Source organism: Netta rufina, assembly GCF_964035555.1.
Source record: "Netta rufina genome assembly, chromosome: 4".
NCBI lineage: Eukaryota > Metazoa > Chordata > Aves > Anseriformes > Anatidae > Netta > Netta rufina.
In genome coordinates, this window is record NC_140127.1 from 41,410,665 (window position 1) to 41,422,257 (window position 11,593).

Below are 11,593 nucleotides of genomic sequence, written 5' to 3' on the forward strand. Positions count from 1 at the left end.
ACTGCCAGAAACAGCAATTCTTAAAAAACTGAGAAATACAGCAGAAAACAAGCAGCTTTTTAAAACAGAATATGTTCAACTGTAGAAACAACCAATCATTGCAGTTACATTCAGATCACGGTACAACACATCTTACCTATCTCGTACTAACAACTGTCTAACAAATGCCTTCATTAAGAATGTATTAAGTGGGCATGGCCAAATACAGATGCCCAGCGAGCAAAGCTTTCTTCATTCTATTATTAAAACAAACTAACAGAGATTAAGATTTAAGTACACAGAAAACAATGTTCAGATTAAATGTTGTCTTATACACACCTCCCTACACAATTTAAAGGCATCTACCACTTTACAAGCTTTTTAGCTTTTGGAAGACCTTTGAACACTGTGTTTTCACAGTCTAAGAAAGCGTAACTGTATTTTTTCTTATTTTTTCAGTAGAAGGGTTCAATGTCTCCCGTTACAATGAATTTGTAACAGACCATAAAGCATAATACACAGATAGGATTTCTGATACCAACCTATCATCTCTTGTGCTCAAGTGGTGTTGTTTCACTGAAGGCACTTCCATTTCATATAATCCCATCACCTTTTTTTCTAAAACAAGAGTGCCTTTCTGTATCCCCTTGAATATGTACCACTTCAGCTTTCCTTCTAATTTTAAATTTCCTGTCCTTTTCTGACTTTACTCTGTCTTCAAAATTAACCAAGGCAGAACATAACACTTATGGTTGTAACTTCAAAACACCTTGCCTTTTTTTTTTTTTTTTTTTTAAGTAATAATAGCCATTTATCACAGTGAATATTTACAACCAGAGATACTTCTCTGAAATTATTTCATTTTCCTACCATATTATCAGCAGAACTAAATGCCAGTTAAGATAAACAGGTTAGATTAACTGCAACTTCTAAAACAACCAGTCCAATAACTCAAAGCTAAACGTTCTTCTTCCAAATACACACCTTGCTGTATTTCCTTGTCCTGGGTTTTGCTGCCTTTATAACTTTCGTGGAATTTTCTAGTTCTGAAAAGGAAGAAAAATATTTTCAGGTGAAGAATTAGGTTGCGCTTAAAAGCATACAGCATACCTTAACAGCTTGCAAATACCTGGTATGCTAAACGAACTTTTATTTTTTTTCTTGGTGGTTTTGGTATTGAAGCCAATGATCATTCATGAACATAATTATTGCAAGAATATTTCCATAAAATAGTACATGACATTGAAAAACTCACACTCAGAAGTGTAACTAATCCTGAAAAACATGTGTATAGAATATAGTGTAGCACAGTATTTAAGCATTTCTTGAACTATAATGCCAAGATTGTCTCAAAACACTGTTATTTTAACCTAAGTATTAGCAAAGAAAGTGATGCCCAAAACATAAAAAAATACCCTATTAGAGGGTAAATTTAGAACACGATTCATTTATGAAATCTACCATTATGTGAGCATGAAAAAATCTAGAAGCAATTACGTATTGACGAATTCTTAGCAATTTCCATTTATTAGCAAACAGGCAAATGCTAAAGAATTTAGCCATATTGCTCATAATCAAGTCAAAGGAATGGAAAACATTAAAAGGAAAAATGGTAAAAAAAAAAAAAAAAAAGACTATAAAAATACATTAAAGATAATACATTTTAATGCTTAGATTCCACAAGCTACGAGAACTGTTTACAACAAAATACAAGCAATTGCAAGAAAGTTTATACTTGCACATTTTCAGAACCTTCCTGAGCCAAGACCTAAACTTCATAATAGTGATTCTCCTCCTGAACAGAGCTGCCTTTAATTCAACCTGTAGTATCCATAAGGATTTAACTTAATGCTTGCTAAGAACTCTCTCACACACATATCAACACTACTGGGCCTAATTAGCTAGGACCAGTGAGTTACATTTGCAAAAAAAAAGTCTAAATGCACTATATCCTTTAATGCACGTGCAATTTTCCATTCTGTATGCAAATCCAGTTTTCTTATTTTTCTACCCATTTAATTATGTTCCAACTTTTGCTGGGAATTCAGGGAAAAAACAGTAACTTTTCTCAGGTAACTTTTCTTGGGAGATTAATTCAGACAGATGAAACCACTGTTCAGTTTCTCCCACGACAGTAAGAACAGAACTAGGCACATTTTCCAATAGAGAAGTGGTTACATCCTTTCCTTGAAAAGTCTTATTCAGTCTTTTACCAAAAGCCAAGCTTGTAACACTGAGCATGACTGAAATCGCTAGGGGATTATTATTTCATAGGAAGATAACATCACCTCCTTAACCCTTATCTCTCTCGCATCCAGCGACTTCACTCATCTTCCTTATCGCAGCTTCACACTGGGAACCCCACCCTCATGCCCCACAGTGACTCTGAAAACTCGCTCAGTCCTCTTCCTGGAATATGCCGTGAGTCCTATAAACACAAGTTCACGTCTGCTCCATGCGGCACTCTCAACTCTGTTACTACAGCTAGGTACAACTCACCTGAATCCAGCGTATCGCAGCACCCTGATCAATGGGAGAGTTTTGCCCCATTTGTCACTGGCAGTTTCCCCACACCAAATGGACCCCTAAAGATTTGCTTTTTAAAACAGAGACAAAACAATTCCCCCAAATGCTTCTTGCTTGTTTCCCAATCTCAACTGACTTTAGATGGAGAGCTTCCAGTTTTCTAGACACACAGTGACTGTATCATCCTAATTCTAACTTATCACTCACTAGTAAACTAAGTGCCACTATAAAATAAGGCAAAACAGCTGTAGTCATGGAGCATCATGGAAATTTCTCTCTCTACTGTTCGATTACCTTCCTGAAGCTCTTTTTCCATCTCACAGCAGTTTTACTTAAATTGCTACTGAAGGACTGCTCTGCCAGAAGTTCTACTCCGTGTGTCACGAGGGTGTAGCAAGGAATTAAAAAAGACAACTCAACATCAATGCGCTATCTTAGTCAGGAGATATTATTCCAGACAGCAGCAGAGGCTATCTGAACCAAGCAGAATGAGACCCAACTTGTTTTTCAATAATCTCTCTTATCTAAGTCAAGGATGTAGTAACCTAAGACTTACAAGATGCATTTGCACGCTCAGTGAAAAGAAAATTACTATGAAGCAACAACACCATCAGGCTGACAGTGCCCTTTCCGAGCGCTGATCCCGCCACACGCCAGACTTCCCTAACAAGCAGCTCCTCAAAGTTTCTGGCCTTCCGTAAGAGTCATGTTCAAATCCAAGATTAACTGACCTTTCCTGACTGGCTTTCTGGCGCTTGTCACGTGGGAGTTGGATTTTAGTGCGAAGTACGAAAGGGGAGATAAGGGGTCAGAGGGAAGAAGGGTGAGAGTAAAAGAATAAAACACCACATCATTTAAAGGTTTCCTCCCTGATAAAGTTTGTTATGACAGAGACTACAGCCACTGTGCAGGCAAACCTTACTCTAGAGTGCACTTAAATAAAAGCTCCATGCCTAACATTAGCCCGGCCTTCGGTTTCAGCATCACATAGCAGTGCTGAAGAGCAGAAACAGGATCTTCAGCTTATTGCCACAGCACAATCCAACAAGCCCCTGTAAATAAACTATTTCACTTGCTGTTAGCTGCAGCCTAACTGTATTTAAATGGTTTATTCGGTCATAGGAGACAAGGTAACTAGCTCAGGAAGAGCAAGCTGTGCTGATGAAAGGATTCAGCTGTCTTCAACTACTTCACTTGCTGGGTTTTAGCTGAACTTTGAAGGGGTGGGGGAAAAGAAAACAAAACAAAACAAAAAATCAAGGATGAGCAAGTTTAATTGCTTGTGATCACCCTTCAATCACTGAACTCCAGTGAAGATGCCATACACACGAAAACCGAAATCACCTTTCAAAGCCATTTTCTCATAGTGGTTCTTCCAAGTCTCTTAACACACCACACCCTAACACAAGATATATTCTGCAAAAAGACATGGATATGCAAACATGCCAACCGCAGTATTTCAGTTATTATGCAGCTATTAAAAATGAAAGATGAATCTATCTAGGAACCACCAAAAAGTCAGCAATCCTCAAGCAGCAGAAACAGGAAGGTGGGACTGAATGCTGTGCAGAGATGGAGAAGCAAAGTTTGCACATAACGATGCATCACCAAAGTCCTGCCCAGCACAAGACAAATTACTTTTTCAGTAATACTGCTTCAGAGTACTCCATTCAATACTTCATTTCAAAACGGATGTTTTCAAGTTCTGGAAATAACCAGTCAGATTTTTTTTTTTCTGATGGGAGAACAGGGGAGATACTGCCAACTTTTTCTGAAAGTGATGCCTCCTATAATAAAAGGTACAACACATCCCAATTTTGATACAAACATGTTTTGTGATTTCTAGACAACTTTCAAGTGTTACTTTTACTTAGCACGTGCATTCTCCTCAGCAAAGGAACACCCTATCATAAACACCAGAAAACCTTCAGGAGGCGGGTGAGGTGGTGCAATCAAGAAGCAGAATGGCTCTTCAAAATTTGAGTGGAACTTGTTTGTTGAAGTTGTAGAACATTTTCCACCCAGTTGTATTCCGGTTTATAGACAAGGTAGCTATGCTTCAATCTGTTACTTTAACAAACAAATATAACAGTCTTGCAAATATGACAACACAATCCCTTGGAGTACAGGACAGTTTAAATCTAGAGCATGGATTTATGAGAAATAAAAAAAAAAAAAAGCAACCTATGCTAACATCCTTTCCTACAATAGTTGACTTCTTTGCACAATTTGAACAACTAACCAAGGTAGAGAACTATTTCAGCAGCAGGCTTCCACATGTTTATAATAAGAAACTTTTCCAATGGAACAAGCACTGAACAATCAATAGGAAAAAAAAAGTCCCCAACACATGACTGATTAATCATTACACTCTTTATTTTTCTTGTGCTTTGCTTCTAATCCTATTTTGTTCTTAGCTTCTTCATAGAAAGCTGCAACCTGTGGCTCAATTTCTACAAAAGGTTTTGTGGTCAAAAAGGAGCACGTGCTAGAGCACAGCAAGCCAGGGTCACGTCTGGGACTCTGGGCAGCAAGATGTATTTCTCTCTCCTAACAGATTTCCAGTTCAGAAACCAGAAAATCTTCCATACAAACTTCCATATTCTGTTTTCTGTACACTGCTATAGGTCTATAAAAACAGCCCATTTGGAAAGAGAATGCCTTTAATCCCTTCAGGCTTGGGACAGCAGTCAAAGTTGTGCCTTTTTACAATTTTTAAAATAATAAAAAAGTTACTAAACAAACACACAGGGAATTCCTGACAACTACCGATGTGCCTGCATTAGATACACCAAAAATTTGATAACCAGATCATTTACCAATTTACCAATCATTTACCAATTTACTAATCAAAATTTTAAACTCGTTATTCCTAATAATACAGTACACCTCCACTAAACTGTGCTTTTACAACCCATTTATTAATAGTGAAGCAAATCCAGTTACTCAACAGCACCACACTGAACTTCTGGAACCAAAATCCCAGCCAGACGAAGGGTGCTCTCTGATGTCCCGAAATCAGCGCAGTGAGGAAGGCCAAACTGAGCACGATGTAAGAGACTGGAACATGCGGCTACTTTGACTGGCTGCATCAGAGCACAGTGGGAACCACAGCTACTTTCACTGCTCAAAACCACAGGTATGTATTTTGCTTCATGAAATACTTTCATAAGTTTCACGACCCATTTTTGAATAATTGTCTAATGCCTCATTAGAGGCTAACATCAGCTACACAAATCACATGAAGGCTAAAGAACTTGTCCTTTGGGGTCCTGCTTGCAAAGGGCGCCCTTGAAAGGGCGGCATTTCATCAAAGAGGTGGGAGAACTTTTGAGTGAAATTATTTCACCAACTCCATGCTGTACACGCATGAAGGAAAGGTAACTGACTTCTGCCAAAGGCCAGCTCTGAGGGCTGGCTGAGGTAAAACAAGACTCAAAGGGAAGATGAGGAAAACAGGAATAATTGTGGGTTGTTACAGGGCTTTGGTAGGGACATATTTCCCTGGCTCCATTTAAAACACAACTTATCTTGTTACCTTGTAAAAAAATGATTATCTACAAGATTACATAGGACTCCTTCCTCGCAACCATTCCTCTCTTCATTGTCAAGTTTCAACTTGAAGAAGTGAAGACTCAGAGAAATATACGAAGCTCAACATACAGGGGAAGGTGGGGAAGGAAGGCAGGCTGCAAGGGCTGCCTTTAATCATCTGACAGCCATTGCTGAAGCTAGCTGCCTGTGTTCAAGGTCTCCAGGATAAGACAGAAGCCTATTAATTTCACTAGCAATTGCATGCTGCTACCAGACTTTCTCCATGAATTAAATGGAGACTGGTGGAAGCAGCCGTGTAATTCTGAAATGACTCTGTTTAGGAGTTTAATAAAGGGCTTATCCCAAAACACAGAACCGTGTCAACAAACTCACCATAAAAAAAAAAAAATCAAGTATGTTTACACGAGGTGTTTGGTTTGCTGTGACGTTATCAAAACCTACTTACACAGCCGAGACCAAAAAATAAAAGGTGGCAGTAACAATGCTTGGACAGAATTCTTTCGGTGAGGAAGGACTTTAAGCTTTTACCAATACTTTTTGCTTTCAGGTGACTTTAGCAGCTGGTGTCACAAGGAAGAGGCAGCTCTGCCCTGGTACAGGTGGCTGTCGCAGCGTATCGGCAGTCTGAAGGGGACTGACTGGAAGCGACCTTCCCAGGAGCGCAGCTATCACCAAGCACACTGTGCTTGCATGTGTCAGTAAAGTTTCAACAAATTAAGCCAAGATCAACAAGTCGAACAGGATTCGGTCGCTACTTTGATGTGAGATTCTTTCCCATTTTATTACCCCCTTTATGGACAGTTTTACATTCCATCCCAGTAGTATTTCTGCTCATCTACTTATTATTTCACATGACTAATTTCCATACTACTACGCTCATAAGGGCCTAACGCGACTGATTTTGCTTTGCCAACGTGCAATTAGTTGCTTGAAAATACGTCTCCTGCTGGAGGTGGAGGCACGTGGTCATTCCTGCCCTCCAACAGCCAGGACAGATCGGCTGCTTATTCTCCCCTGAGGAGCGAACATTTGGCTGAACCAAAATGTACAGCTCCATGTGTCTTTTTCACCGATGCCATTACCAGCACCTTTACAACCAACAGCCACTCCTAAATTTGCTAAATTATACACTTGCCACTGAAAAATGTATTCCAGTGCAACTGCTCAATTAGGTGTTAATTTCATAAACAGCAAGCACAACTTTTGTACACTTGAAAACTAATTAAATCTCTCTGAAAATAAGCATATAGTGTACACAGCATATAAACTCACTGCTGCTCCCTTCTTCTTTCTTCAATAATTATTTTTGTGTTTTGTCTTAAATTGGGTAGTAAACTCTGCAGAAAAAGCAGCGTCTTCAGCTGAGGCCTGAGCAGGACCACAAGGTGTTAATATAACAAAAAAAGCTTCTGGTGTATTATTATTGTTACTGCCCCAGCAACCCAAAGGAGTGACAAGCTCTCTTTCATGTATGGACAAGACTGCAAGCTGCTGCCCGGCAAGCTGGATTGTAGAAGCTACGCGTAAGTCGGTATTTATGAGCGCGTCAGTACACACAAACAAAACAGTCAAGATGATAAAGGTGACTGTACGTGTTGCCAAAAGGTTTGATCTTCGGCTAAATAAAGAACCTGTGGTCTGGAGAACCCTTTTGTCTGCTTGCATGATCTGCATACTTGAAACCATAAAAGGCCATACTTGTCTTTGTGAAGGAAGCACACAGTTAATTTAAGGATAAAAGCGACTGTCGGAACACAGGAAGGTTTGTCAGGTGCCTTCAGGAGCAAGTGCAGAGACCGAGATTCTCGGGAAACACATGCTGAAGTATGGGTTTTGAGGTTGCCGGCTTGCTTCTAGCCAAGAACAATACTCCAAGAAGCTGCTAACTTCGAGGAACGCTGCAGTGGCCTAAGCACAGAGCCCGGCAATTTCAAGTCAGGTCTGCGATCTGCCTGCTTAGTCGGTACGGAGCCTCTCAAGCAGCTTTACCTCACATGTGGCGGTGATTAAAGGCCACCAGAAAATTACACCCTGGCTACCCTCGCTCCGCATAAGCGCTTTGAATCCTCAGCGCCAGCAAAGTCCCTCCATGTGCTGCCGCGCCGAGCCTCCGCAACCCGCACCGCGTGAAAAGCGAAACCCAGCGGCGGACCCAGCAGAGGGGCTGCACGGTAGAGAAAAAACACGCAGAGAAAGCACAGAACCAAAGCGCACAAGGCGAGGGACCCCGCAGGACCCCGCAGAGCTCCCAGGAGCCAGCCCGGCCGCACGGGGCCGCCGCTCGGCAGCTGCCCGTTGCCCGCCCCGCGGCCTGCGGCAACCGCTCGCTCCCTCCCTCCCTCCCGGCCCGGCCCTGCCGGGCGAGCAGCAGCCGGGGCAGGCGAGCAGGGCCCCGGGGCCGCCCCGCCGCTCGCAGGGCGCCGCACCTGGGTCCCGCAGCCCGGCGGTCTCGGCCGTGTCCGTGTCCCCGCCGTCCCGCGCCGCCCTGCGCCTCGTCCACGCGTTCTCCTTGGGCGCCGGGGCTTCCACCGCCGCCGCCCGCCGCCTCTCGGCCGCCTCCGGCTCGGGCTCGGGCTGCCGCCAGTCGCCGCTCTGCTCCGCGGCCTCCCCGCGCTCGCTCTCCGCGGGGCCGGGCCGGCTCCGTGCTCCCCAGCCGCGGCGCTGGGCGGGCGCGGCGGAGACGTGCGCGGCGGCCATGCCCTGCCCGGCCCGGCTGCGGGGGGCGGCCCGCGGGGGAAGGCTGCGGGGCAGCCGCGGGGAAGCCGAGGCGGGGGAGCCGGCCCCTGCCCGCCCCTGGCCGCCGCCCGGCTCCGCCTCCGTGCTGCGATCCCCGCCCCGCGCCCTCGGCCCCGCTCCGCTCCGCTCCGCTCCGCGCACGGGGCGACCGCCCCCCGCCGCCGGCACCCGCGGGGCAGCAGCGGGCGGGCGGGCGGAGCGCTGCCGGCCCCGCCGCGGGGGGGACGCGGGAGGAAGGGGCGGGGCGCCGTGACCTCACAGCGCCCGTTGCCCCCCCCCAGCTCGGAACAACGCGGCCCGGCCCGGCCCGGCCCCGCCAGGCGCTGAGGGGGCAGAGCGCGGCCGGGGCACCGCCGCCACAAACCTCCCTCACAGCGCCACGGCCACCTCAGCACGTGGCTAAAGACGCTTGTGTAAAACGTGGCGGGGAGGTTGTGAAGCAGTGGCCCTAAAAATACCCGGGGTTTGGTGTCGGCGAACCCGATTTTCTCAAAACACACTATTCTCTGCTTTAACGACACTGGACAGAGTTTAGACAATCCACAATAACTAAGGCTATTAAGCTAAAATACTGGTAATAAGGGAGACTCATAAACAGAAAAAAAAATGACAACTGCTTCTAAGCACTTCTTGTACAACAGGTGATGACAAATTACTCTTTCTTCCTTTTTTAATTTACACCAAGAAAAAAGGTAGCATGACTAAGATTAAAGCAAGTTTTCGGGCTCTTAGAAGCATTCTTCTCCACCACTAAGAACTGCATTGATTCAGGTGCAATAAATGCACGAGTTGAGGACACACCATCAGCATGTCACAACAACAACGTACTTGAAGCAAGGCAAGAATGCTTAATGAAGTTTTGCTCAGGAAAAAAGAAGGGCACTGCTTACACCCCCCTACACCTACGCTCCTGAAAACAGGTGTTCTCAGTCATGTTATCTGCTCAAAACACTGTCCCCATCTGTTATTCGGTGTCCCAAACTCAGAGGGTATGCAGAGGCAATGAAGAGTTGTTAGAGTGGTGTGAACGTGCAGAGGCCGTACCTAGTCAGTGGCGAGAAGGGCATTACCCATCCTGTTTTCTTTTCCTCACACCAGGGCTAGAAGAGAAGGCAGCAGGACTGTAGGCCAGCCAGGACTTTAGGAACACCCCGACACTGCAGTACAGGGATCTGAAAAGACCAGGGAAAAAGCAGGAAAGTGATTAAGAATTACCTATATGAGTAAAGGCAGCCAGTAACATGGCGGCTTGACAGGAGTTTGCAAGTACTTTTTTTTGCTAACTCTGTGGTGAAAGAGGACTTGCTGTATACTTAATTGTATGCAAGTATACAAAAGTCTGTGAAGAACGTTGCAAGTTGCCTAAGACTCACCCCTACCTCTTGGTCTAGTTGTTACCATTCCTCTTGTTACTTTTTAGCACACTATTTCAAACATTTATTCTTTGTAAGAGAGGCTCATTTACCCTGCACAAAACCAAGAATACCGATTTCATGCTTTAAAGGCTATGCTTTCTGTCACGTAGAAGCATCCGAGCACTTCAGCAAACACTGCAAATTACAGAGTTGCATAACATTATAGCATAATATAACAGCGTTTTACTCATGTAACACTTGTGCATGAGGAATTACATGCCCACGGACTGTACAAACCTTCTTTCAATACTGTATAACTTATCATTACAGCCAAGCTGACACAGAACCTGACACTTTAAGATAAAGAAACTTCCCTGCCCAACCAACTGTAATTATGATCAACATTAAAAAAAAAAAGTGACACATGACAGAAACAATTAAAAATATACATGAAAAATATTTACTGCCTCAAAGTGTTAGCAGCTACTAAGTAAAAATATCAGTTCAAAGATCATCACTTTATAATAAAACTATCTAAAGAGTATCTATATGCATTTATATGACGTGCCAGTAAGGAAAGCAGCAAGACCATTACTTCATGCAATTGTGCCTTTTTGCAATGTGAAGATGTAGTTGACTTAAGATTAACACAACACAAATGATCTATCCTCACTAAAAGAAAAGCTGAGTGGTCACAATTCAGGGGGGTATTTTTGGACATGGGAAAAACATTACAAAAAGCTCCACCTGACAATCGTTAGACACAGTCCACTCAAGACCATGATCAGCAGAGGTGCCAGGAAAGAAATGTGCAGACACTTTAAAAAAAAAAAAAAAATAACTGTGTCACTCGTTGATAACACACCAGACCTAACTTTCACTCTGCCCAGAACCTTTCAGAGGCAAAGCCTACTACCCACTGCATTTTTCCTACTCATGTGTTGTCAATCTTAGTATGCAGAAGGGTTACCAGAGCCTTTGCTTTTCAGACAGAAATAACTGCAATAAAATTGATTGCATCTTGGTTGCTGGGTACAACCGGCAGGCTTCTGTTACATTGGCTGCTCCAGTTCCAGAGAGCGAGCCACAACAATTTTCTGAGGCTTTTTTTTTTCTTTGTATATAAACAACACCAAGACTCAAAGATGCACATGCCAGTAACATTTACAGCTATCTGTTCAAAGCAGCCTTTCAATTCATGTGAGATATTCCCATCTGTATGGCAGACTGCTGCAGATGATGAAATAAACTCCTTTTCTCCCTACAGCAACACTCCAAAAGCCTAACACAGCCTTCCTCCCACACAGATAGAATAACCATCAACAATTCCTGCTGGACTATTCTACAATATGCTCTGAGCTTGTTGTAAGACAACACACCCTACTCTGAAATACAGCAGCAAGCAGGAAAACGTTAGACTGATTTTTTTACCCTCTGAAGTA

At 43.6% G+C, this 11,593-nt stretch overlaps 1 protein-coding gene across 1 annotated transcript in view; it reads right to left on the reverse strand.

Annotated features, from left to right (window-relative positions):
• The window catches only part of LARP1B (La ribonucleoprotein 1B), a 33,861-nt gene extending 24,887 nt beyond the window's left edge, over nt 1-8,974 (reverse strand). The window contains exons 1-2 of the mRNA XM_084286351.1: nt 8,487-8,974; nt 964-1,025 (exon numbers count right to left, since the gene is read on the reverse strand). Coding sequence (XP_084142477.1) covers nt 964-1,025; nt 8,487-8,757 — 333 coding nt within the window. The 5' untranslated portion in view covers nt 8,758-8,974. The remainder of the gene's footprint in view (nt 1-963; nt 1,026-8,486) is intronic.
• Nucleotides 8,975-11,593: the final 2,619 nt, after the last annotated feature.